Below are 20,769 nucleotides of genomic sequence, written 5' to 3'. Positions count from 1 at the left end.
AGAAACTAAAATCTAATGTACTTAATATTCTTTTTATACAACCCATCTTTAATTCATTTAATTAAATCTAAAATTACAGCCAAGAGAAGACTCACTCCACTGAACTAAACTCATGTTCACCTACATTAAGGAAAGCAAAAAATGTCCCTCCTACCTGTGGCCTGGTCTCTTTTTCTGGAAAGAATCAAAGGTTTCCCCTTCCTGTTATTTATAAACATCTGTCCAAGATCTACAGATGATGCAGAAGATCCTTCCTGCTGTTTGCTAGTTCTGGGAGACACATCAAACTCATCTGATCCCATCTTCTTTTTTCTTTTTTGTGCCTCTAGTGCTTGTTGTTTTGCATAAATATACTCTAGCTTCTTCAGGACCACTTCTTCTGTCTTACCTATAGGTTGATAGGGAATAAACTGTCACCCTTTATATAACCCCACATAATAATGAGAAATAGAGTCAACTGAAATTCAGTTGATTTAACTATATTCCCCAAAACTATGGAAGGCAAGAGTGATTATAATCCAGAGGAAACGCCCCACCCAATCAAAAGGTAACTGTAAACTCTGGGAACCAAGCCATAAACTAAGAAGTATCTGTAAAGTCTAACTGAGGATTTCTCCTCACTAAAGATGTTGTATTATACTCTTTTTACCAGAGATTATTCACGTATCTCACCTGAAAGAGATGAGACTTTCCGTATCAAAACATTCCGTTTTCGAGTCAGAAGATTTTTCTGTCCTATCAGCTTGTCTGCCTGATCTGTTAGTCCCTGAATTTCGCTGAATGCCTAAGAACAAAAAATTAGTATCATGTGAATTGATTTGCTCTTTTCTAAAAACAGGTAAGGCCTCGGGGCGCCTGGGTGGCTCAGTTGGTTAAGTGACTGCCTTCAGCTCAGGTCATGATCCTGGAGTCCCGGGATCGAGCCCCGCATCGGGCTCCCTGCTCAGCGGGGAGAGTCTGCTTCTCCCTCTGACCCTCCCCCATCTCAAGCTCTCTCTCTCTCTCCCATTCTCTCAAATAAATAAATAAAATCTTTAAAAATAAATAAATAAATAATAAAAACAAGTAAGGCCTATACAATTTCTTCAATGAAAAAATTTTAATCTAATACTTTAGAAAACTTTATATGTCATTTAAAACAATTCTTAATGCTTCAGAAACTATTATTTGTTAAACTGTAGGAGGTGTTCTGGCTTTACTTCTAAGGAACATGATTATTTCCAAAGAGCATCACTGAGTGTTTCACAGGTGTTTCTACTACTACAAGGAGATACAAGACATTTTACTCTGCTTAGATTTTAATAATCAACTTTAAAATCACCTCCTACTAGTCTAAGTAAAATCTGGTTGAAATAACTATGTTCTAGACGGATATGAATGCTTGCCTTGTACTCCTCCAACTTCTACTTAAAAGCAATTTAAATGAAACTACCTTAGATATTTCAGATTTCCTTTTAAAATGACTGGCAACTGTTAAAAACTATGTTAAAATATCACTTATGTGGGCCACCTGGGTGGCTCAGTCGGCTAAGCGTCTGCCTTCTGCTCAGGTCATGATCCCAGGGTCCTGGGATCAAGTCCCACCTCAGACTCCTTGCTCGGCAGGGAGCCTGCTTGCTTCTCCCTCTACCTGCTGTTCCGCCTGCTTATGCCCTCTCTCTCTCATACACACAAATAAAATCTTAAAAAAAAAAAATCAGAAACATTAAAATATATAAGTATATATAAGTATATCACTTATGTTGTGCTTTTCACTGTGGTAAACTATTCTAGGGGCACCTGAGTGGCACAGTTAACCATCCAATTCTTGGTTTCAGGACAGGTTGTGATCTCAGGTTCGTGAGATCAAGCCCCGTGTCGGACTCTGAGTTCAGCACACAGTCTGCTTAAGACTCTCTCTGCCTCTCCCTCTGCCCCTCCCCACTCTCTCTCTAAAATAAATAATACATCTAAAAATAAAAAATAAATAAATAAAATGACTGGCAACTGTTCAAACTATGTTAAAGTATCACTTATGTTGTGCTTTTCACTGTGGTAAATTATCCTAAGTGCTATGGAGAACACCAACATACAGAGATTGTGGTAAATAGAGCTAACCGGAGTTTCTGACTTAATCTGAAGTAAATATAGCTCGGCTGGTTAAGAACTTGACTTTAAATAAACTACTCTGACTCAACATGAGGGCTTTTCCCCTTAAGAGATTTGTTGGGTGTTCACTAGTCCATATTCAGATGTTAAAACATAAGCTCTACTTCATTGTCCCTCTTAGGGTGATGATTCTCTTTCTCATAGTATCTCTAGAAGATTCTCTTAGTCAAATTCTTATTTGTGGGTCACTTACAGAGAACACTTACCCTAGTGAGAATGAGACTTTTGGAAACCTTGGAAGAATGCAGCAATCCCAATGTGATCTTCAATTTCTCAAAGAGATCCCTCATTTCACCACGCCGACGACGCTCATTGGCAGTGTGTGTCCTGCGATAATAAGCAAAAGCTTCTGCTTCTTTTTGGAGTTTTTCACTCCAGTAATCAGGCTTCAGTTTCAGAGGAACTGGTGGAGCCTATCCAAACAAAAGATTGCCACCTAATTATCTTTCATTTGTACCTGCCCTCTACCTCCAACCCAAATGGCACTGTTCCATACCAGGTATCTACTGTTTTCTGTCTGGACTATTTTAACAACCTCTTGATATTGGTCATCTTACTTTCAGTCTATCCTTCCTCCAATCTAGTAACCAACAGTGTAAATCACTTCCCAGCTCAAATTTCAGTGGTTCTCAAATGAGGAAGAATTTGAAGAGGGAAATCTAACAAAAGGTTATCCATAAAATTTATTATTAAAACTTGTTTTCATGACACAAATTACATGAAAAATTTCAACAGAATCTTAATTGATGGAAAACAGGTTTAAAATTTTTAACTGCTTTAAGACCTTTTACAATTGGTAAAGGATCAACCTCCTCTCTTCCTAAATCACCATTCTCTCCAACCATTCCAAAGTGCTAGAAGTTTACAAAACCCACTATGCAATCTCACACCACCCTGCCATTATGAACTGTTGCCTGAACCTATCCCTCCCATCCTATCCTCCAAAACTTAACATTTAAAAGTCAAACTTTGCATTTTTCCAGAGAAGCCTTTCTTGACCCTCAGTATGCCTTAGGCTTCTTTCTGTTACTCTCTTTCACTTTAAAAAATTACTTACTTAAAAAAAAAAAAAAAGTAATAATAGATGCACACAGGGTTTTAAATATAAATATTTGAAGAGCTTATCATAAAAACCAACTGTGCCCTACATTTGTACCTGGATCCTTAAAAACAACCACATTCTTTTAGAGGCTTCTTCTGGTTCTTAAATCTATATTCTAAGTAAAAAACAGTAATATTAAGCTTATTCTTCTCCATTTTCAATGCTATCTGCTTCCTGCTATGCAGAAGACTTAGCTCACACCACTAACATCTCACATTCTTCCTAATACAGACATGTCATTAATTTTAATTCTTATATTGATCCCTTTGCAACTTGAATATAATTCTGTATCAATTTTTCATTTCATCAACACAGTATCTCTTTGTAAAATGAGGATATCAGCACTCGTATCCTTCATTTCTTCTTCCCTCTTTCACCTCCCAATTTGTCATTTGTACTTACACATTTTTCAAGACTGCAAGTCTTCCATACTTTATTCACAGATTATGAAAACTTGAAAAAAATCATTAACAGTGGCTACCTTAAATCAAGACAATGTGAATACTACTCATACAAAGCGAGTCATAATTATATTCCCTGTCTTCTACAGTTTCTTGGTTTTGTGTTTTTCCCTCTCTAATGTTTCTGCTTTTTTTTTTTTTTGACACTGTTGGCCTTTATCAAACCCAGATAGTACCCCAAAACTCTTATATAAAATCACTGTCTTTCTAAAGTCAAACTCATTGTGCATTAATACAGTATGAGAAAATAAAAGATACAAGATAGAAAATTAATACCAAGTTTAATTATAGTAAGACGCTACAAATGATTTGCATGTAATAATTAGGGTACAAAACAGTGGCTTGTGTATATAAGCTATTATGAAAATTCTTACATCTGAAAAATGTTTTAGGATGAATGAAAAAATATAGTGATATATGCAAAATGATTACAATCATGTAAATATGTACCATCCAAAACCAGACCAAACCCAAACTAATCACCCAGTGGTTTTTGAAAAGGCTTGAATACCACTCTCCACCTCAACCCCATCTCCATCACTGTTTTTAAGTGGAAAATGGTTTAAACAACCAAACTCTCTTCCATGCTTAGCCTAAGGATAAGGGGAAAAAAACCCTTGCTTAATTATGGTGCCACGACATCATACATTTAAATACATCAAGAAAATCTAAGAGGGCTCATAATTTAATGGCTTCTTGAATTGCTAGCCATCATTCAGAGAATAATTAATTCTTTAGGTCACTGAAAATCATGAGCCTAGACAAGAAAGAATGCCAGCCTTTTTTCACATCACACAATTAGAATATAGGATTAGTTTTCAAATAAGCACATCTGTTTTCATCAACTCCGTACCCATTTTAATTCTTCTAAAGTATTCTAATATTTAGCAGTAGAGAGTTAAGAGGGGGGGGGAAAAACATTTTAATAGTATAATTTCATTAAGAAAAAAAGCTAATTATATTAACTCACTGGCAAAAATAGCCTGTATTAGTCATAACTAATACAACGAATGTTATTTTAAACCCTAATGACAAATGTTATCAATTTAGTTAAATGAGTAATTGTCATTAAATATATTGTAAATACCTTTCGACTCCTTTCAGCAGCTTTTTCATCTGCAGAGATATGGGTACGGCACCTAGGTAAAGACAATATTTTCCAATGTCTTACTGAAATTCAAAAACCCAAGACCTATTTCACAGCTACACTAAACAAAACCATCCCAAACTGTTTAAAAGTATAACCAGCTTCTTTTTGCCAAGGTCTGATATGGGGCAATATGATTTATTTCAATAGTATACTTTTTTCACTAAGTATTCAAATAGTCCCTAAAACTGCAAATTACTTTTTCAATCATGAAATATTTCATATATACAACACTGTTTAAACAAAATATATAATGAACATCTGGGTGCCTACCACGTAGCTCGAGAAATAAAACATCTCAAATATACAAGAAATCTTTTTTTCCATTTCAAATTTTTATTTAAATTCTACTTAGTTAACACACAGTGCAATATTGGTTTCAGGAGTAAATTCAGTGATTCATCACTTACATACAACACCCAGTGCTCATCATACCAATGCCCTCTTTAATATCCATCACCCATCTAGCCTCCCTCCATCACCCCTCACCTCCCTCCCTCATCACCACCACCACCAACCCCTCCCCCCCAACCAGGCTCAGTATGTTCTGTAAGAGTCTCTTATGGTTTCCCTCTCTTTCCTTCCCCCCCCATATGTTCATCTGTTTTGTTTCTTAAATCCCACACATGAGTGGAATCATATGGTATTTGTCTTTCTCTGACTGACTTATTTCACTTAGCATAATACACTCTAGCTCCATCCATGTGGTTGTAAATGGCAAGATTTCATTCTTTTTGATGGCTGAGGAATATTCCATTGTGTGTGGAATACAACCACACACATCTTCTTTATGCATTCATCAAAAAACACAGGAGATCTATGTGCAGCCCACCCGATCACATTTCCTTCCTCTCTTCCTTCTCATAGGCGAACATTCTCAAAATGAGGGTTTTCTTTTCTTTTTTTAAGATTTATTTATTTTGAGAGAGGGGGGAGAGAGCACGCACAAGCGGAGGGGAGGGGCAGAGGGAGAGAGACAATCTCAAAGAGCCTCACTGCTGAGCGCAGAGCCCAATATGGGGCTCGTTTTCACGACCCTGAGATCATGACCTGAGCCAAAATCAAGAGTTGGAGGCTTAACCAACTGAGCCACCTTGGGTGCCCCCAAAATGAGTTTTTACCATGCGTATTTTTGCAGTTTTACTAGGAATGTATGCATCCCTAAACAGAAAATATTATGTAGCAGTTTAAACATTGTATGTGTGTGTTGTGTATATATTAAAGATTTTATTTATTTGACAGAGAGACACAGCGAGAGAGGGAATGCAAGCAGGGGGAGTGGGAGAGGGAGAAGCAGGCTTCCCACGGAGCAGGGAGCCCGATGCAGGGCTCGATGCCAGGACCCTGGGATCATGACCAGAGCCAAAGGCAGATGCTTAACAACTGAGCCACCCAGGTGCCCCTAAACATTATTTTTTTTTTTTTAAGTTTTTATTTTATTTATTTGACAGAGAGAGACACAGTGAGAGAGGAAACACAAGCAGGGGGAGTGGGAGAAGGAGAAGCAGGCTTCCCGCTGAGCAGGTAGCCTGATGCAGGGCTCGATCCCAGGACCCTGGGATCATGACCTGAGCCAAAGGCAGACAGACGCTTAACAACTGAGCCACCCAGGTGCCCCTACCCCTAAATATTATTATAGTGTATCTTTCTTCATCTGATTTCACTCAACATTGTATCTGAGATATTGAAAGACACAGTTCTAGTTCAATCATTTTAACTGCTATATAGTGTTCCGAAGTGTGAAATTTCCAAAATTTATTTTTCAGAATTCTAATAATTGTTTAGGTTGTTTCCAAATTTTCTCAATGGCAAACAATACTGCAATGTATAGTCCCATACATGGCCCCTTGTACATATGTGTGAACTTTTCCAGGATACATATACCTAGGAGTGGAATTTCTGGGTGGAAGAAAGGTATGGAAGTCAACTTCAGTCATATCACACTACTCTCCAAAGTGGTGCTAACAATTTATACCCCCACCTGCAGTATGTTCCCGTTGCTCCACAACTAGACACAATAGTCCCATCAGAAATCACAACTTTTTTTAAAAATTAAAAAAAAAAAAAAAAAATTCACAACTTTTGCCAATCTTATGTATGTGAATTAATGAAGTCACTGTGGTTCAATTTGTATATCCCCAAATACTTGTGTGAGGTTAAACAAATTTGTATGTGTTTACTGGCCATCCAGGTTTCCTCTTCAGTGAACTGCCTGTGATATCCATTACATATTTATCTACTCCATCATCTTTTTCTCACTGACTTAAAGAATTATTTTATTTCCTTGATAATAATCCTTTGTCAAACATGTATGCAAATATTTTCCTTACAGTATAAGTTTGCCTTTTCAGTTTTCATGGTGTAGTGACAGAAAATTTTTAAATGTTTAACAATCTGTTCCTTTACAATGTGTGCTCTTTGTGTGTTATTTTTGGCCCTTTATTATTCCAGCCCATTAAGATGGTATCTTTCCATTTATTGAAATGATCTTCAATGTCACACGGTAAACTTTTTATAAAAGTTTTACACAGCTTTTGTTAATAATCCCAAACACGTTTTTTTTGTTACTATTCTGTTACTATTATAAATGGTATTTTTTGTTTGTTGCTGTTTAGAAAAATCAACTTTAGTATATCCAGCGATACTGCTAACCTTGTCTAATTAATTACATTGTCACAAGATTTAAACTCTTTCAACCTTAACCAATAGGCAGCTGAAGTAGCCTCCAAATAGCTCTGGAATGAAGAAAATTAGACCTATGTCCCCATCCTGAGACTTTCTCAGCATCATCAGGGATGAAGAATTACTCTTTCTCAACTCACTGCTGTTTTACATGGTGATTAATGAGGTAACAGGAAAAGCACAAAGTCTGGCACAAAATAAGGACTCCTACCTTACTTCCATCAACCTCTCACACCCCAATCCCTAATCAATACAAGGCTTACTAACACAAAAAATGGAATAAATTTTCCTGACCAAGTCATCATACTCTATTTTCATCTCACCATCTGTGAACACATAAAAATTTCCCAACTGTATCTCAACTGTTTAACCAGTAAAGTAACCAAATTTAGAATTTAATGTCTATTCTTAAAAGATAAAGGAACTAACTTCTGTTGAGTAGTCCACTTGTGTCAGTTACCCTAGTCGCAAATTAGGGGCATTTTCCTCATTTCACAGGTAAAGAATCTAAGACTCAAAGACTTGCCCCGAGGTTAAACAGCTACAAACAAAACTAATATTTTAATACCCATGTGTCAGGCTCCAAAAGCATAGGTTATTCACATTCACACGTGGTCGTCTAGCAATAACCAAGGCAAGTTAATTACCTCTGAATTCCAGCTCCCTCTTCCTCTACTAATCAGAAAAAAGCTAGAGGAATAAAGAAACCAGGTCAGTTATCCAGAGCTCCTAAACAGAACATTTAATTTTGTATATGGTCACAAAACTCCAAAGACAAAGTAAGACTTACGGCTGTTTGAAAGTCTGTGTTTGGGCAGCTGTGGTCTTCATGTGGGCAACATTAATTTCCTCAGAGAGCTCTTCCACAGTCTCAATGTCCACCTGTTCCTCATCATCCTCAATGTATTCTACACAGTTATTCTGAAATAAAGCATTCCAACAGTAAATAAAGTATTGGGAAGCAAACACACCTAAACTTTTCAACCAAATGTTCCCTTTATAAAACCAACCAGGGCCAAACATTGATTTTACACCATAAATACTGATGATCCTAAACTTCTTCATCATAAGAAGGAATTAGTTATGAAGACAACATATGGTTAGAGCTAACAACCAAGCACTACATTAAAAATCATAGATACATACAGAACAGACATCACTAGACTGAACAGAGTCCCCAGAGGGCTGTATATGCTTCAGGTGTTACTTCTAGTGGACAAAACTCAGGTACAAATATATTAAAGCTTCATAAATCTTAAGATTAAATAGCAGTAAAGTAAAATTTGGTGAATGGGTAGGGGGAGAGGAAAAAAATTCAGGTTCTATTTTAAGAATGCTTCATGGCTAACCCCTTATTGCACACCCACAAAAACAAACTCAAGGCAGATATGAAAACAGAATACAGCCCAGAGTCAGTCCTCTAAGCCTCTTAATCCCACACAAGGAAAGCTTCTGAAGAATTTCAGGTATCAAAAAAAGCCCAAGCTTACTGTACTTGCTTTACTGTACATTAAAAAAAATAGTAATAAAGTTGGGCCGCCTGGGTGGCTCAGTCGGTTGAGCGACCAACTCTTGATTTCAGCTCAGGTCATGATCTCAGAGTTGTGAGATCAGGCCCCACACTGGGCTTCATGCTCAGCGCAGAGTCTGCTTGTCCCTCTCCCTCTGTTCCTCCTCCACTCATGCGCACGCTCTCTAAAATATACAATCTTTAAAAAAGTCAACCAGTGAGCATTTATTGAGCACCTATTATGGAAACTCACTGTATTATTTTATGTAAACAGTAGAATATACAAATTATGGAATATGTAGATATATTTAAGTCCACCTTTAAAAGTAGTGTTTACTATGCCAGAAACTAAACTGGGAATATGTTATCTGTTTATAATAGTACTATACCTGAGAGGCACAACTTAAAATGAAGCATCCCAATCACCTTATTAATTCTGTTTAAACGTGATGGAAAAATTACTTACCCCCATGACTTATAGGTTCCATAAGGCTGATAGACACTGAATGCAAGCCATCAATTATGGTCCCCAATTTATTTTTTTTCCCCTTGGTCCCCAATTTAAACAATGTCTATTTAATTTAAACAATGTGAACAATATATATTAACTCTAGGAAGCTAAATCAACAGAGTCCTGACAGAATCTAAAGAGTCTAAATTATAATGTAGGTAGATTCTTTATGGTATTTAAACCAAAGAATGTCTGCCTACAGCATGGCTTTAACTGCAGGCTTTATAAATAATATCCAATAAACTTCACAATACAAGATTTAAATTAAAGAGGCTACTCACTACCTTCCTTACACTATTCCAGTATAATGCTAATCACATGCACAAAAATATCACACATGTCGGACAGGTACAGAAATACAATGTAGAATTTAGTTTTTAGAGTTCATTTAATATAATGCCCGTACTTTTAAAAAGGTCACTGTACCTTGTATGTCAGATTCCCTATTAGGAAATTCAAGCAATGTCACCCTTGATTAAGACACTTCAAAGCTTCTGTTAAGTCAGTTCTACTGACAGCAACAGTTTTCACTGGTTTTAAAGTTGGACTGTCTTTGGTCTGATGCTTACCCAAGCTGATTTACAATGGGAGATTCTGCAAAAAGCAGAAGATCTGCAATCTAACTCTTAAACTCAATGAATTCAGATTCTTCAGCTACCCACAGGTATCTGTCCTCAAAAAGGATGAGGCTACAGACAGAATATAAGGCAAATGTATATAAAATCATCTAACAGTAGAGCTAGATCCTCATTTTACAAATGAGACAATGAGGTAGAGAAATAACCAACACAGGAACATTGGAATATTTAAACATTTTAGAGTTTTAAAATACTAATCTTTCTGTTATATTTTATCTGTGTAAGGCAGTTAGGCATTAACAGAGAAGGACCAGGGGCGCCTGGGTGGCTCAGTCGTTAAGCATCTGCCTTCTGCTCAGGTCATGATCCCAGGGTCCTGGGATCGAGCCCCGCATCGGGCTCCCTGCTCCGCGGGAAGCCTGCTTCTCCCTCTCCCGCTCCCCCTGCTTGTTTCCTCTCTCGCTGTGTCTCTGTCAAATAAATAAAATCTTAAAAAAACAAAACAAAACAGAGAAGGACCAGATAACACAGAGACTGAATCTCATGGAAGTGAGAACTGCATGACAATCACCAGAGGGCCACATTATCTGCTCCTAGTGAGAGGGACACGATTTAGATTTGAGGGCACCCTACAGGCAGCTGGCTACAATCTCCTTATGTTTTACATCAAACCCCATTGTCAGGTGTCAGCAAACCACAGCCTGCAACCTGTTTTCATAAATAAAAGTTTTACTGGAACACAGCCACACTCTTTCACTTACTATTGTTTATGGCTGCTCTCACACTATAACGGCAACTGAGCAGTTGCAACAGCAAGCCATCCAGCCTGCAAAGTCTAAAATGTTAACAATCCAGCCCTTTACAAAAAAAGTTTGTCCAACTCCTGCCCTATATCTGTTTCTCACTTAGATAGGGTTACAACCTTAAATAGGAAGTCTACAAAAAACGGCTTCAGAAAAAATTTTTGTAAAAATTATAAAGGTCACATTACAAAGGAAGATAACCAAAGTTTAAAACATAAACTCTAGAAACTAATTTTAGGAAATAATTTAAAAGCAACTTAGGGCAGGGTGATAATAAAATATTAAATGGTATTTTCCATTTTTCTCCAAAAAGAGAAACATCTCTCTAAATGTAAGCAGTAAGTTCTCCTCTAGTTCTAAGGTCACCCATTCCCTGTTTTTTATATATCTACCAGATAGGCTATAACCACTTCACACAGAAAATGTCCAAAAAAACAAACAAACAAAAAAAAATGAGAACAAATAGGAGTAGGAGTTTCAGGATTTCTTTTTTAAAACCTAACTTGAAAGGAACTCTCAAGCATCTATCCCCCAAAGGCATGAGCCAGCCTTTCAGTAAGAGCAGGCAAGTCTCAAAGAACAATATAAGCTCAATAAATGTTACCTGACTGACATAGCCTAAAAACTACAAAGTCATTTAATCATGATCTAAACCTAGGCATCCAAATCAATGCATCAGGTCTTAGTGATCTTCTGGAAGATCAGTAGCTACTGTCTCTAATAAATCATTTTAAATTCTTGAGGTTTCAGTCACAACAAAAATGGGCTCACCACCTTTTCTACATCATCAACCTCCTCACTCTGGTAGTCAGAAACAACATCCACAATTTCATCAATAGAATCATCGGTTTTCTCATTCTCATCTTCCTCATCCTCCTCTTCCAAATCCAAAACAGTCAAGTCAGCACTGCTTCGCCCACCCTTCTTCTCTTGCTTTGGTTGTATCTGTTCTCCTGACAGCAGTAAGTGACCTTGAAAATGTCCTTCCCCTCTGCTCCCTTTTGTAGCTCTCCTCGGAACAATGGAGAAGGCTGTAGGACTAGAAATCTTACTCCAAGAATCACATTCAGTTTTTAAAACTCTGACATTTTCAGTAGCTCCACTTTTTCCAAGTAGATCAGAGATGCCTTGCTCTTGTTGAAACACATCAGAATTTTCCTGACAGGTCTTTATTTCTTTAATTAACTGCTCATCTGCCTCTTTCTTGCATTCTTGTGAAGTTCCAACACATTTCTGGGTCAGAGGGCCCTTCAGGTGTTTTCTCCATCTCTCCCTAATACTGTCTTTCTCCAGAGAGTCTCCACATCCCTTTTCCTTGGCCTCTGGCTGTGGAAGAGATTGCTGCTCCACAACTTTGCTCCCTGATAATTCGATTTTACCTTCCTTAGAGATGATTGGAAATTCACTTGATTTTTCCTCTGGATTTTCCAATCCTTTCTGCTGTTCCACTTTCACATCACCAAGCTTTTTAAGCTGTATATTACTTATACTTTGGACTGTCACATTGCTGGCTTTTTTGGAAATGGTCTTAACTTCTAGAACAGTCACTTTTTCTTTGGAACTATTATGATTTCTAATCCCATACTCTTCATCAACATCTTTATAGTCTTCATCTATGCGTGACCCAGTGATATAGGAGTGCTGAGAAGGTTTAACAGTTATAGGACCCTCTTCTGTAAGAGATTCTTCATCTAAATGATCACCCCCATCTCCCACAGAATCATGCAGGATTTCTTCTGAGGCAGTAGCCCCTGAGTTTTGCTTTATTACATTAGCTTCAGAATCTATAGTTTCTCCTTCTGACTGTAGGGCCTTCTTAGTATCCTGCTCTCTTTTTAAAAAGCTTGTTTCATCTTTCTGGTCTGCACTCTGAGACTCTCTCTTCATCTGAAGAGAAGCAACATGTTGAAGAATGGAACTGGGAACAGGCTTTTGTCCAGGGAGCTGCAACAAAGCAAAACTACCAGACTGGAGAGGAATAAGACTGGCTGTACCAACAGGCTGCCCTCCTGAACTATAAGTTATTTTGGTTTCGGAGCCTGTTTTACTTGCAAAGCTTTGTGGTTCAGGAGGGGAAATCCTCAGGGTCAATGTACCAGACTGAGACACAAAACTAGGTCCAGAAGAAAGCAATGATGGTGCCTGAGTGATAACATTCACTGGTGGAGACGACCCAACAGCCTGAATTACAGGGTTCATAACAGAGAAAGCAGAGGATGAAGCAGAAGATGGTGGAGTCTCTGAAGGTTTGGAAGGAGTGGGTAACCGAATTCCCATCACAGAGCCTGGTAAGAAAAAAAAAAATTTCCTTTTTAATTATCACTGCCTGTATCAAGACTCCCAAGGTATGCTTTTCTTTTTGGACAGGTTAACTCTAAGAGACTAAGAAATCCTACTGTATTAACATGCCATATGGCCAAATGACTCCACAAAAGAAAAACGCATCAGAAAAATCTCCAATTTTATACCTGGGTTCCGAAACATAACAGGCTGTAAGCTGGGCTGGGTATTAGAGCCTCGAAGCTGGTGCAAAGGGAGGAGCTGAACAATCTGCCCGTTAGGATGCCTGAATAGATTCATTCCACTTGGGCTCCTAACAGGCTGCAAAACCATCCGATGCCCCTGAAGTTGTGTGTTTGGGACAGGTCTAAGAGTAGGAGAACCTTGCTGCACTGGAATCAGCAACAATCGAGGTCCAGTACGTTTCACTGTGTTAGGAGAGACCTGGGGAGTAGCCACTGGGATCTGAGGGGCATTTTCTGAAAAACAGGAAATGGAAACACAGTTATCAGAATTTCCCTTTAATATATGTTAGGAAAAAATTATTATGATACAGGATCTGACCACACTACAAATAATTTCTAATTTGAATTATACAGTTGGTGAAATCCTGTACCTCTAGCATATATTACTTAATAGTCCAATGGCTGAGAACAATTTATCTTAAAACCTAATTATCAAGACATTGTAGGACTTTACATTTAGAATGGTAAAAAAAGAAAGAAAGGAAGGAAGGAAGGAAAGAAAGGAAAAAAAGAAAGCATCAATTGTCAACAGGTGCATTTAAAAATAGAGATAATGCCTCTGCCTAATGAAAAATATGGCAGGCCTCTAAATCTGGATTCTCATTAAAGTTAAACATCATTCATGATAAAATTCTCTTCTTCAACCTTATAATTCAGGTTGTTAACGTTTACTAAAATTAAGACTTCATTTCACAGGTCATACTCAAGTAAGATAAAGTCCAGGACTAAAAATCATGAGGCATAAAAAACTCCTTGGCTTTTAAAATTCACTGACAAATAACCAAAGCATAAAGATCTGTGGAAATTATTTTTCAGAAGGAAAAAAAAATACATACCCCCAAAAAATGGAATGAAATTAAGAGACATCAAAGAAGCAGGGAAATAAAGCCTGGTTAGGAAGAGGCAAAAGACAGTTTTAAAACAAACAGAAAAAGCAAAAATTTAATGCAGAAGATGTGAATTTAAAAAAATTTCAAACCATTAATAGTACCTAAAGGCCCATTTTAATGTTTGGAAGAGATATTTAGAAATACTGAAGACATAGAAAAAAACAGTGTGAATAATCTACAGATAGATTTTTGGTCATAGGGATAAAAAGGTAGGAATAACGATAACAGTATGCAGAAATGAAACCAATCTAACATTACCATTCAAATTAGTGAACTTACTTAACATTATTAAATAAAAATTTTTGTTAGTTTGTCGCTAAAGAGAAAAATCAACAAACCAAACAAATCAGTTTAACATGGAGACTATTAATCACTCTACCCACAAAACATACCAAACTTCTAAAAGAAAATTATGCTAACATTTACATGACAAATTATATATAAGATCCAGAACTACTCTTGGAAATGAAATAAAATGCAAAAACCCAACTGTTCCAGGGGGGTAAAAATGTGCAATTTAAATAAAAAACATCTTACGTAATTTAAGAAACACATTAAAGCATTCTTAATTTCCTGAACATTTCTATTCAAAGAACATTTTAGGGAGTGATTCAAACCCAAAGCACTCTAATCCAGAGAATGAAAGCAGCTTTTAATACACACACTAAATATGTGATTATTTATTCACATACAGGTGAGGGCAAGAAGGGAAAAGAAAAAGAAGGGAAGTTAAACGAGAAAGTCACAGATGTCTAAGTGCCAGAGTTGGGATCCTCTTTATGAACCTAGAACAAAATTACACACACTTAGAAGTTATCAGAGTTAGGGACGCCTGGGTGGCTCAGTTGGTTAAGCAACTGCCTTCGGCTCGGGTCATGATCCTGGAGTCCCGGGATCGAGTCCCACATCAGGCTCCCTGCTCGGCAGGGAGTCTGCTTCTCCCTCTGACCCTCCCCCCTCTCATGCTCTCTCTCTCTCATTCTCTCTCTCAAATAAATAAATAAAAATATTTTTTAAAAAAAGTTATCAGAGTTAGCTCCATTTAAAATAGAGCAGTTAAGGGGTGCCTGGGTGGCTCAGTTGTTAAGCATCTGCCATCTCCTCAGGTCATGATCCCGGGGTCCTGGGATCGAGCCCCGCGTCAGGCTCCCTGCTCGGTGGGAAGCCTGCTTCTCCCTCTCCCCCTGCTTGTGTTCCCTCTCTAACTGTGTCTCTCTCTCTCAGATAAATGAATAAAATCTTTAAAAAAAAATAAAATAGAGCAGTTAAGAAAATCTGTTAACATTATTTCCTCAAGTAGTATTACAGAAGATATTTTTAGATGGTATATGGATATAGAGAATCACCATATCACATTGTCAGAAAGTAATTTCTTTTTCAATCTTCTGATTATATACAAAAGAAAATACCAGTCTTTGATATTACATCAGCATTTTCTTGGTTTCTTCATTAAGAGAGTTGCAAGCCACATGTTAACATATGGTAGCTAGCTAGAATATATTTCTTGTTATTATTCTTTCCAGTGTACGAACCTCTGTTATGGCAAGTAATGTTGGTTTTTGCTTTTAAAAATACATTTAAGCAAACAAAGGAGTTGATTTAAATAAAAATATTAAGTCAATAATAGTACAAATGAGAATCAGAGCAAATACCTCAATGTATATTCCAAGTGACTGGAATCTGAGAAACCATGAACTACAAAAAGCTAAACTACTTCATAGTTTCACGACAGAATTAAAAAAGGCTGGAATCCATATCGTTTAGAAAATCTCAATTAAAATATAACAGGATATAAAAGCCCTTAGCCTGGCTGTAGCATGGCAGAAGCCCTCTGCTCTCTTTTTAATTAAAAAGAAGCACACACAGGGATGCCTGGGTGGCTCAGTCAGTTAAGTGTCTGCCTTCGGCTCAGGTCATAATCCCATATTCTCAGGTCCTGGGATGGAGCCCCACATCAGGCTTCCTGCTCAGTGGGAAGCCTGCTTCTCCCTCTGCCTGCCGCTCCCCCCGCATGTGTGCACGCACACGTGCGCACGGGCTCTCTCTCTGGCAGATGAATAAATGAAATCTTAAAAAAAAAAAAAGAAGCACACACAGCCCCCACCCCCGCCAAAAGGGAACACCTACATTTGGGTTATCTCCTCAGAGATATGCAACCCTCGATCTCAGCACACAGTAGTGCACTTTGTCCTGTGCCCATCTTGATGGCCACTCTACTGGCTCAGAACTCCACTCCCACATGCATTATTTCAGATTCAATATTTCCATTATAATGTTTGAGTATTTTTAATCTCCTCAGAAAATCTCCAGCCCCACACTAAACCATCTGTCAAGGCTGTTCAATTTATTTCCAAAGTACCAATTATGGTTTTTATCAGTGCTCTGGTTACAAAGTTGCAGAGATTTTCAGTGATTTATCCTAACCGATATTAGCCATGAGGTCTATTATTTCTAGTGTTCAGTTCTGCAGATCCATGTATCATGTTACAGCAGAAACACCTACACTGTTACCCTGATATATCTGTAATCCTATCAAAACCGTAAGTTTTATAAAAACAGCTGTACAGTAGGTAAACCAGCTAGTAACATCTAAGCCTTACCTGGTCTCTGGCTCACTGGTGGACTCCCATCAATTCCCGAGAGTATAATGGGAACAGAGCCCAGAGATGAAGTTGGTGTGGTCACCATGGAGGAAGATGCAGCTGTGGTCACCACGACTATGGAGGTGGAGGCAGTGGAAGCAACAGGAAGAGTTATAGTTGGAGGAGATGCTACCAAAGACTTAGGAAAAGCAACTGAAGCCACAGGGGTAGTTATCCCAGTCGTTTTGATAAGGTTCACAGTGGCTGTAGACTGGGAAGGTGTTACAGGGGTGCTGGTATTAGTTTCAGAAACCTCAACAACCCCTGCAGTGGTGGCACCAGAAGAGTAAGTAGTTTCTTTAGTTCCCACGTCAGAAATAGCAGTCATAGGTGTCACAGCAGTAACATTCTCTAAAAACACTTGAGGGGTGGTAGTAGTGACAGCAGCAGTCACAGGGCTGCACACCTGAACTGGCTCAGAAGAAACCACAGGTGTGACGACCATTACTGGAGAAGGTCTGATACTGAACTTCTGTGGCCCTGTTAGGGGTTGGGGTGTGCTAACTCCAGGTATCTTCTGCTGCAGGGCTCCAACTTTACTCATCACAAACTGTGTGAACACACCACCAGGAGAGGGTCGAGCCGCTGCAAATAAAAATTTGCAGGTCAAAAATCTTCAGTTCTCATATTTTATCCTCTTAGTGATTGTGTTTATCAACATTTATTGCACACCACTGGGTCAATTTCTTACAGGTACCACCTACCTGCATGGTATGTGCCAATTTCCACCCATAGAAATCAAACACTTCTCTCAAACCAAACCAAACCTTTATAATACTATGAAAGGGATTAAAATTGGGTGTTCCTACCAAGATTCTTTTGACTGTGCAATATAGCCAAATTGCCAGGACACTAAAAAGACAATATAGCAGCACACAACTTCATCATCTAAAACAATGAAGAGAAAGTAAGGAGCATTTTTTCTCCCCTAACTCTAATTTTAAAACTTGTTTCACCACTTCCTCCTGTCCCAGCACCTCCACCTCTTTATTACTGCTATCCTGTTATGAGACAGTGAAGTTTTACGTATTTCTAAAATGTATAAAGACACTTTTCAAAAGAGGGCAGGATAGGACTTAAAAATCACCAGTTAAAGCTGCTTTGTTTAAAAAGGTAAAATGGGGTCTTTTTAAGGCATACAATGCTTGTCCTCCATCTTCATATAACTCCAGCTTTCAGCCAGATATTTCAATTTCCCATCAGAGGAGTAAGAATACAGCAATGGACACTTACACTTAATATTCCTAAACAGATTTGAACAAAAAGAAGAATTCAATAAACTGACTATATACACTCTAAATACTAAAACACAAATGCTTTCAAGAAGGTAATTTATTAGACTCTAGCACCAAAATGTTAAACAAATGAGGTTTTCATTCACAGAACAGGATGAATAGAATAAATCAACACTTCCAAACTTATGTTTTACAAGAGCCTTTTATTCTAAGCCTATACTACAAACTCAACACGCTTGGGTATGCTAGCTCCTTGGGTTTCCTAAGTTCAAGGAACATACATTTGATGGGTTACAAAAATACCAGTGCCCATAAAAGAAATATTAAATTACGTAAAATATTTAAGAATAAGTCTTCTCTTTTTAAAAACAAAATTAAAAACCTAAGTCTTCTCTATGTTAATAAAATCCATCTAAAAGTCTGGAAATAACTATTAACTAGAGTTCAATTTGTCTACTATCATAGGTGATCAGGAAGAGTTACCAAAAACAGACAAAAGTTAGGCAAGACAGACATCAAGAGTATGAATAATGCCAAATTCTACATTTCTCTACTTTTCACAATCTCCATACCGGGCCAGTATCCCCTGGACAAGGACCAAGGCACAGGCCTAATACATATATACAGTCCAACTTACCAATTGGTCTTTTTGCCGGGACAAATGCCTTCAGATTCTTCCCAGGGCGATTTGTTGTAGCGCCAGAGGAGGATGCCGTTTTGCAATTGGATGTTGAAGGCAACAGGGTACGTGGTTTCCTGGATGCAGCCACCTTGGCATTGGATGCTACCTTGGAGATGACAGTACTGAGGGTTGAGAGGTCCAGGACTGAGGGTCGCAACCTGCCTGTGATATAAGCAGCTAGCCTATTGGCTGGATGCAATGCCCCCATCTGTCCCAATAGCAACTTAGCCTGCGGGTAACTCTTACCATTAACCTGAAACAAGTGGCAAAGAGAAATTCTGTAAAGATAAAATTCTCTTGCTAACTTATCTCCCTTGACAGGGGTTTCATTTTTACAAGGTTTTAAAAGTCTATCTTTCAGATTTAAAGGGAAAAAGAAACGGACTTTTTCCATTAGATATAAAGTCTGAGTATTAGAAGGTGGGAAAAAAAAAAGCTGCCATCTGATATTCTGAACTAATCTCATCTTCATTTTGGTAGTTTGGAAACAGAGTATCTTAGAAACCCATCATATCTGCTCCTAGATTTGTGAGAGATACAGTCAAATCTAAGGAATCATCCAACAGTTTTACTTAATAAGCAATTCTGGTTAAACTATTAACAATCACCAGCAAAAAATGAATAACTATGTTCCACAGAATCTCTCTGACAAGACCAAGGAGGCATAATGAAGCCCTCTCAAGGGTCCTTTCAAGCATCCCTCATATTTGAAAAATATATGGTGAGTCTACTTTTAAGTTATAAAAGGCCACTGTTTTAATATCCTAAGCCAAAAGGTCCCCTCAGTTTTTAGTTTTCAAAAACTCAACTCTGAAGATCCTATCATCTCTTGGACAAAACTTGAGCTCAAGATAAATGGAGAAACTCAATTATAACTTCAGAAACAATCACTGAACCATCAGAAGAAAGTAATCAATAAATGAGGTAAAGATTTCTCTCTACTGCCTGAGTTGACATATTACCCATCTGGGGCAGCACAATTGCTTTTTTAAAAAAGAAAGAAAAACAAAACCTTCCCTAATTTTCTTACCCATGTTCTCAAAGTCCTATTCCTAGGTGACTAGAGAAGACATTCTTTTCTGTTCCTCCTTTCCATCACTGAAAAGGGGGAGAGGGTGAAGTGGTGGAGAAACTCCTACTCTCTAAATTGGTAAAGAGAATAGCTACAGAAAGCCACCCTCTCCTCAAAGACACAAAATTACACTTTACTACTTAAGTGAAACCATGATTATTCCCAGATAGATCAGGAATACCTCTGCCTTGAGTTTGATATATAGAATGTGATCTTTCCATCCTAAAGGAAAATTTACTATAGTTTTCAGGGTCTCTGGAAGTCTAGGTCAGATACCCTTATCTTCTCCTTGGGGACCTGCTCTGAAGACTATTCAACAGCTTCCCTAAAGCCTACATTACAGTGGCCTGACTGCTTATGCAAATTCATATTTTATGGCGGCTTTCTGAGTCCTAGACAGAAGAGGAGAACACAAATTTCTATACCTGTATTTCAGGGGGGGTCAAGTCTCACTAGAAATAAGCTCAGTTAAGTCTCTGTTCTCAAAGTATCAATCAATAAATGAAACATGAAGAAAACACTATTCTCCTCATTATTAAGAGTTTAAGAAATACAAACAGAAGCAGTTACATAGCACCATCAAGAGTGAACTGCAATAAAAAGTTTTTAATTAAATAGATCAGTCATATTATTAATGGGACAGTCCACAGCCCAGAGAAGTGGTCAAACTAGTAAAGTGAAGTAACCTTATTAGCAAGAATGTCAGACACTTCCACCCATTTGCTACTCTGACATAAAAGTGCATTTAATATCACTGAGCAAGAGGAGAAAACCTTTTTAA

At 37.8% G+C, this 20,769-nt stretch overlaps 1 protein-coding gene across 11 annotated transcripts in view; it reads right to left on the bottom strand.

Moving 5' to 3' along the window:
• MGA (MAX dimerization protein MGA) overlaps nt 1-20,769 on the bottom strand; it is a 159,103-nt gene that overhangs the window by 6,013 nt on the left and 132,321 nt on the right. For 3 of the 11 annotated variants that reach the window (XM_034994280.1, XM_034994281.1, XM_034994279.1), the window contains exons 14-22: nt 18,872-19,169; nt 16,958-17,584; nt 13,411-13,701; nt 11,714-13,227; nt 8,331-8,461; nt 4,799-4,850; nt 2,355-2,561; nt 673-784; nt 155-388 (exon numbers count right to left, since the gene is read on the bottom strand). In XM_034994280.1, coding sequence (XP_034850171.1) covers nt 155-388; nt 673-784; nt 2,355-2,561; nt 4,799-4,850; nt 8,331-8,461; nt 11,714-13,227; nt 13,411-13,701; nt 16,958-17,584; nt 18,872-19,169 — 3,466 coding nt within the window. The remainder of the gene's footprint in view (nt 1-154; nt 389-672; nt 785-2,354; nt 2,562-4,798; nt 4,851-8,330; nt 8,462-11,713; nt 13,228-13,410; nt 13,702-16,957; nt 17,585-18,871; nt 19,170-20,769) is intronic. The other 8 variants (XM_034994284.1, XM_034994287.1, XM_034994282.1 and 5 more) reach the window with 7 other exon arrangements.

This window comes from Mirounga leonina, unplaced genomic scaffold (genome assembly GCF_011800145.1).
Source record: "Mirounga leonina isolate KUSES-001 unplaced genomic scaffold, KU_Mleo_1.0 Mir_91, whole genome shotgun sequence".
Lineage (NCBI taxonomy): Eukaryota > Metazoa > Chordata > Mammalia > Carnivora > Phocidae > Mirounga > Mirounga leonina.
The sequence above is the reverse complement of the archived record's forward strand: the minus strand, read 5'-3'. Positions and strand labels throughout refer to the sequence as shown.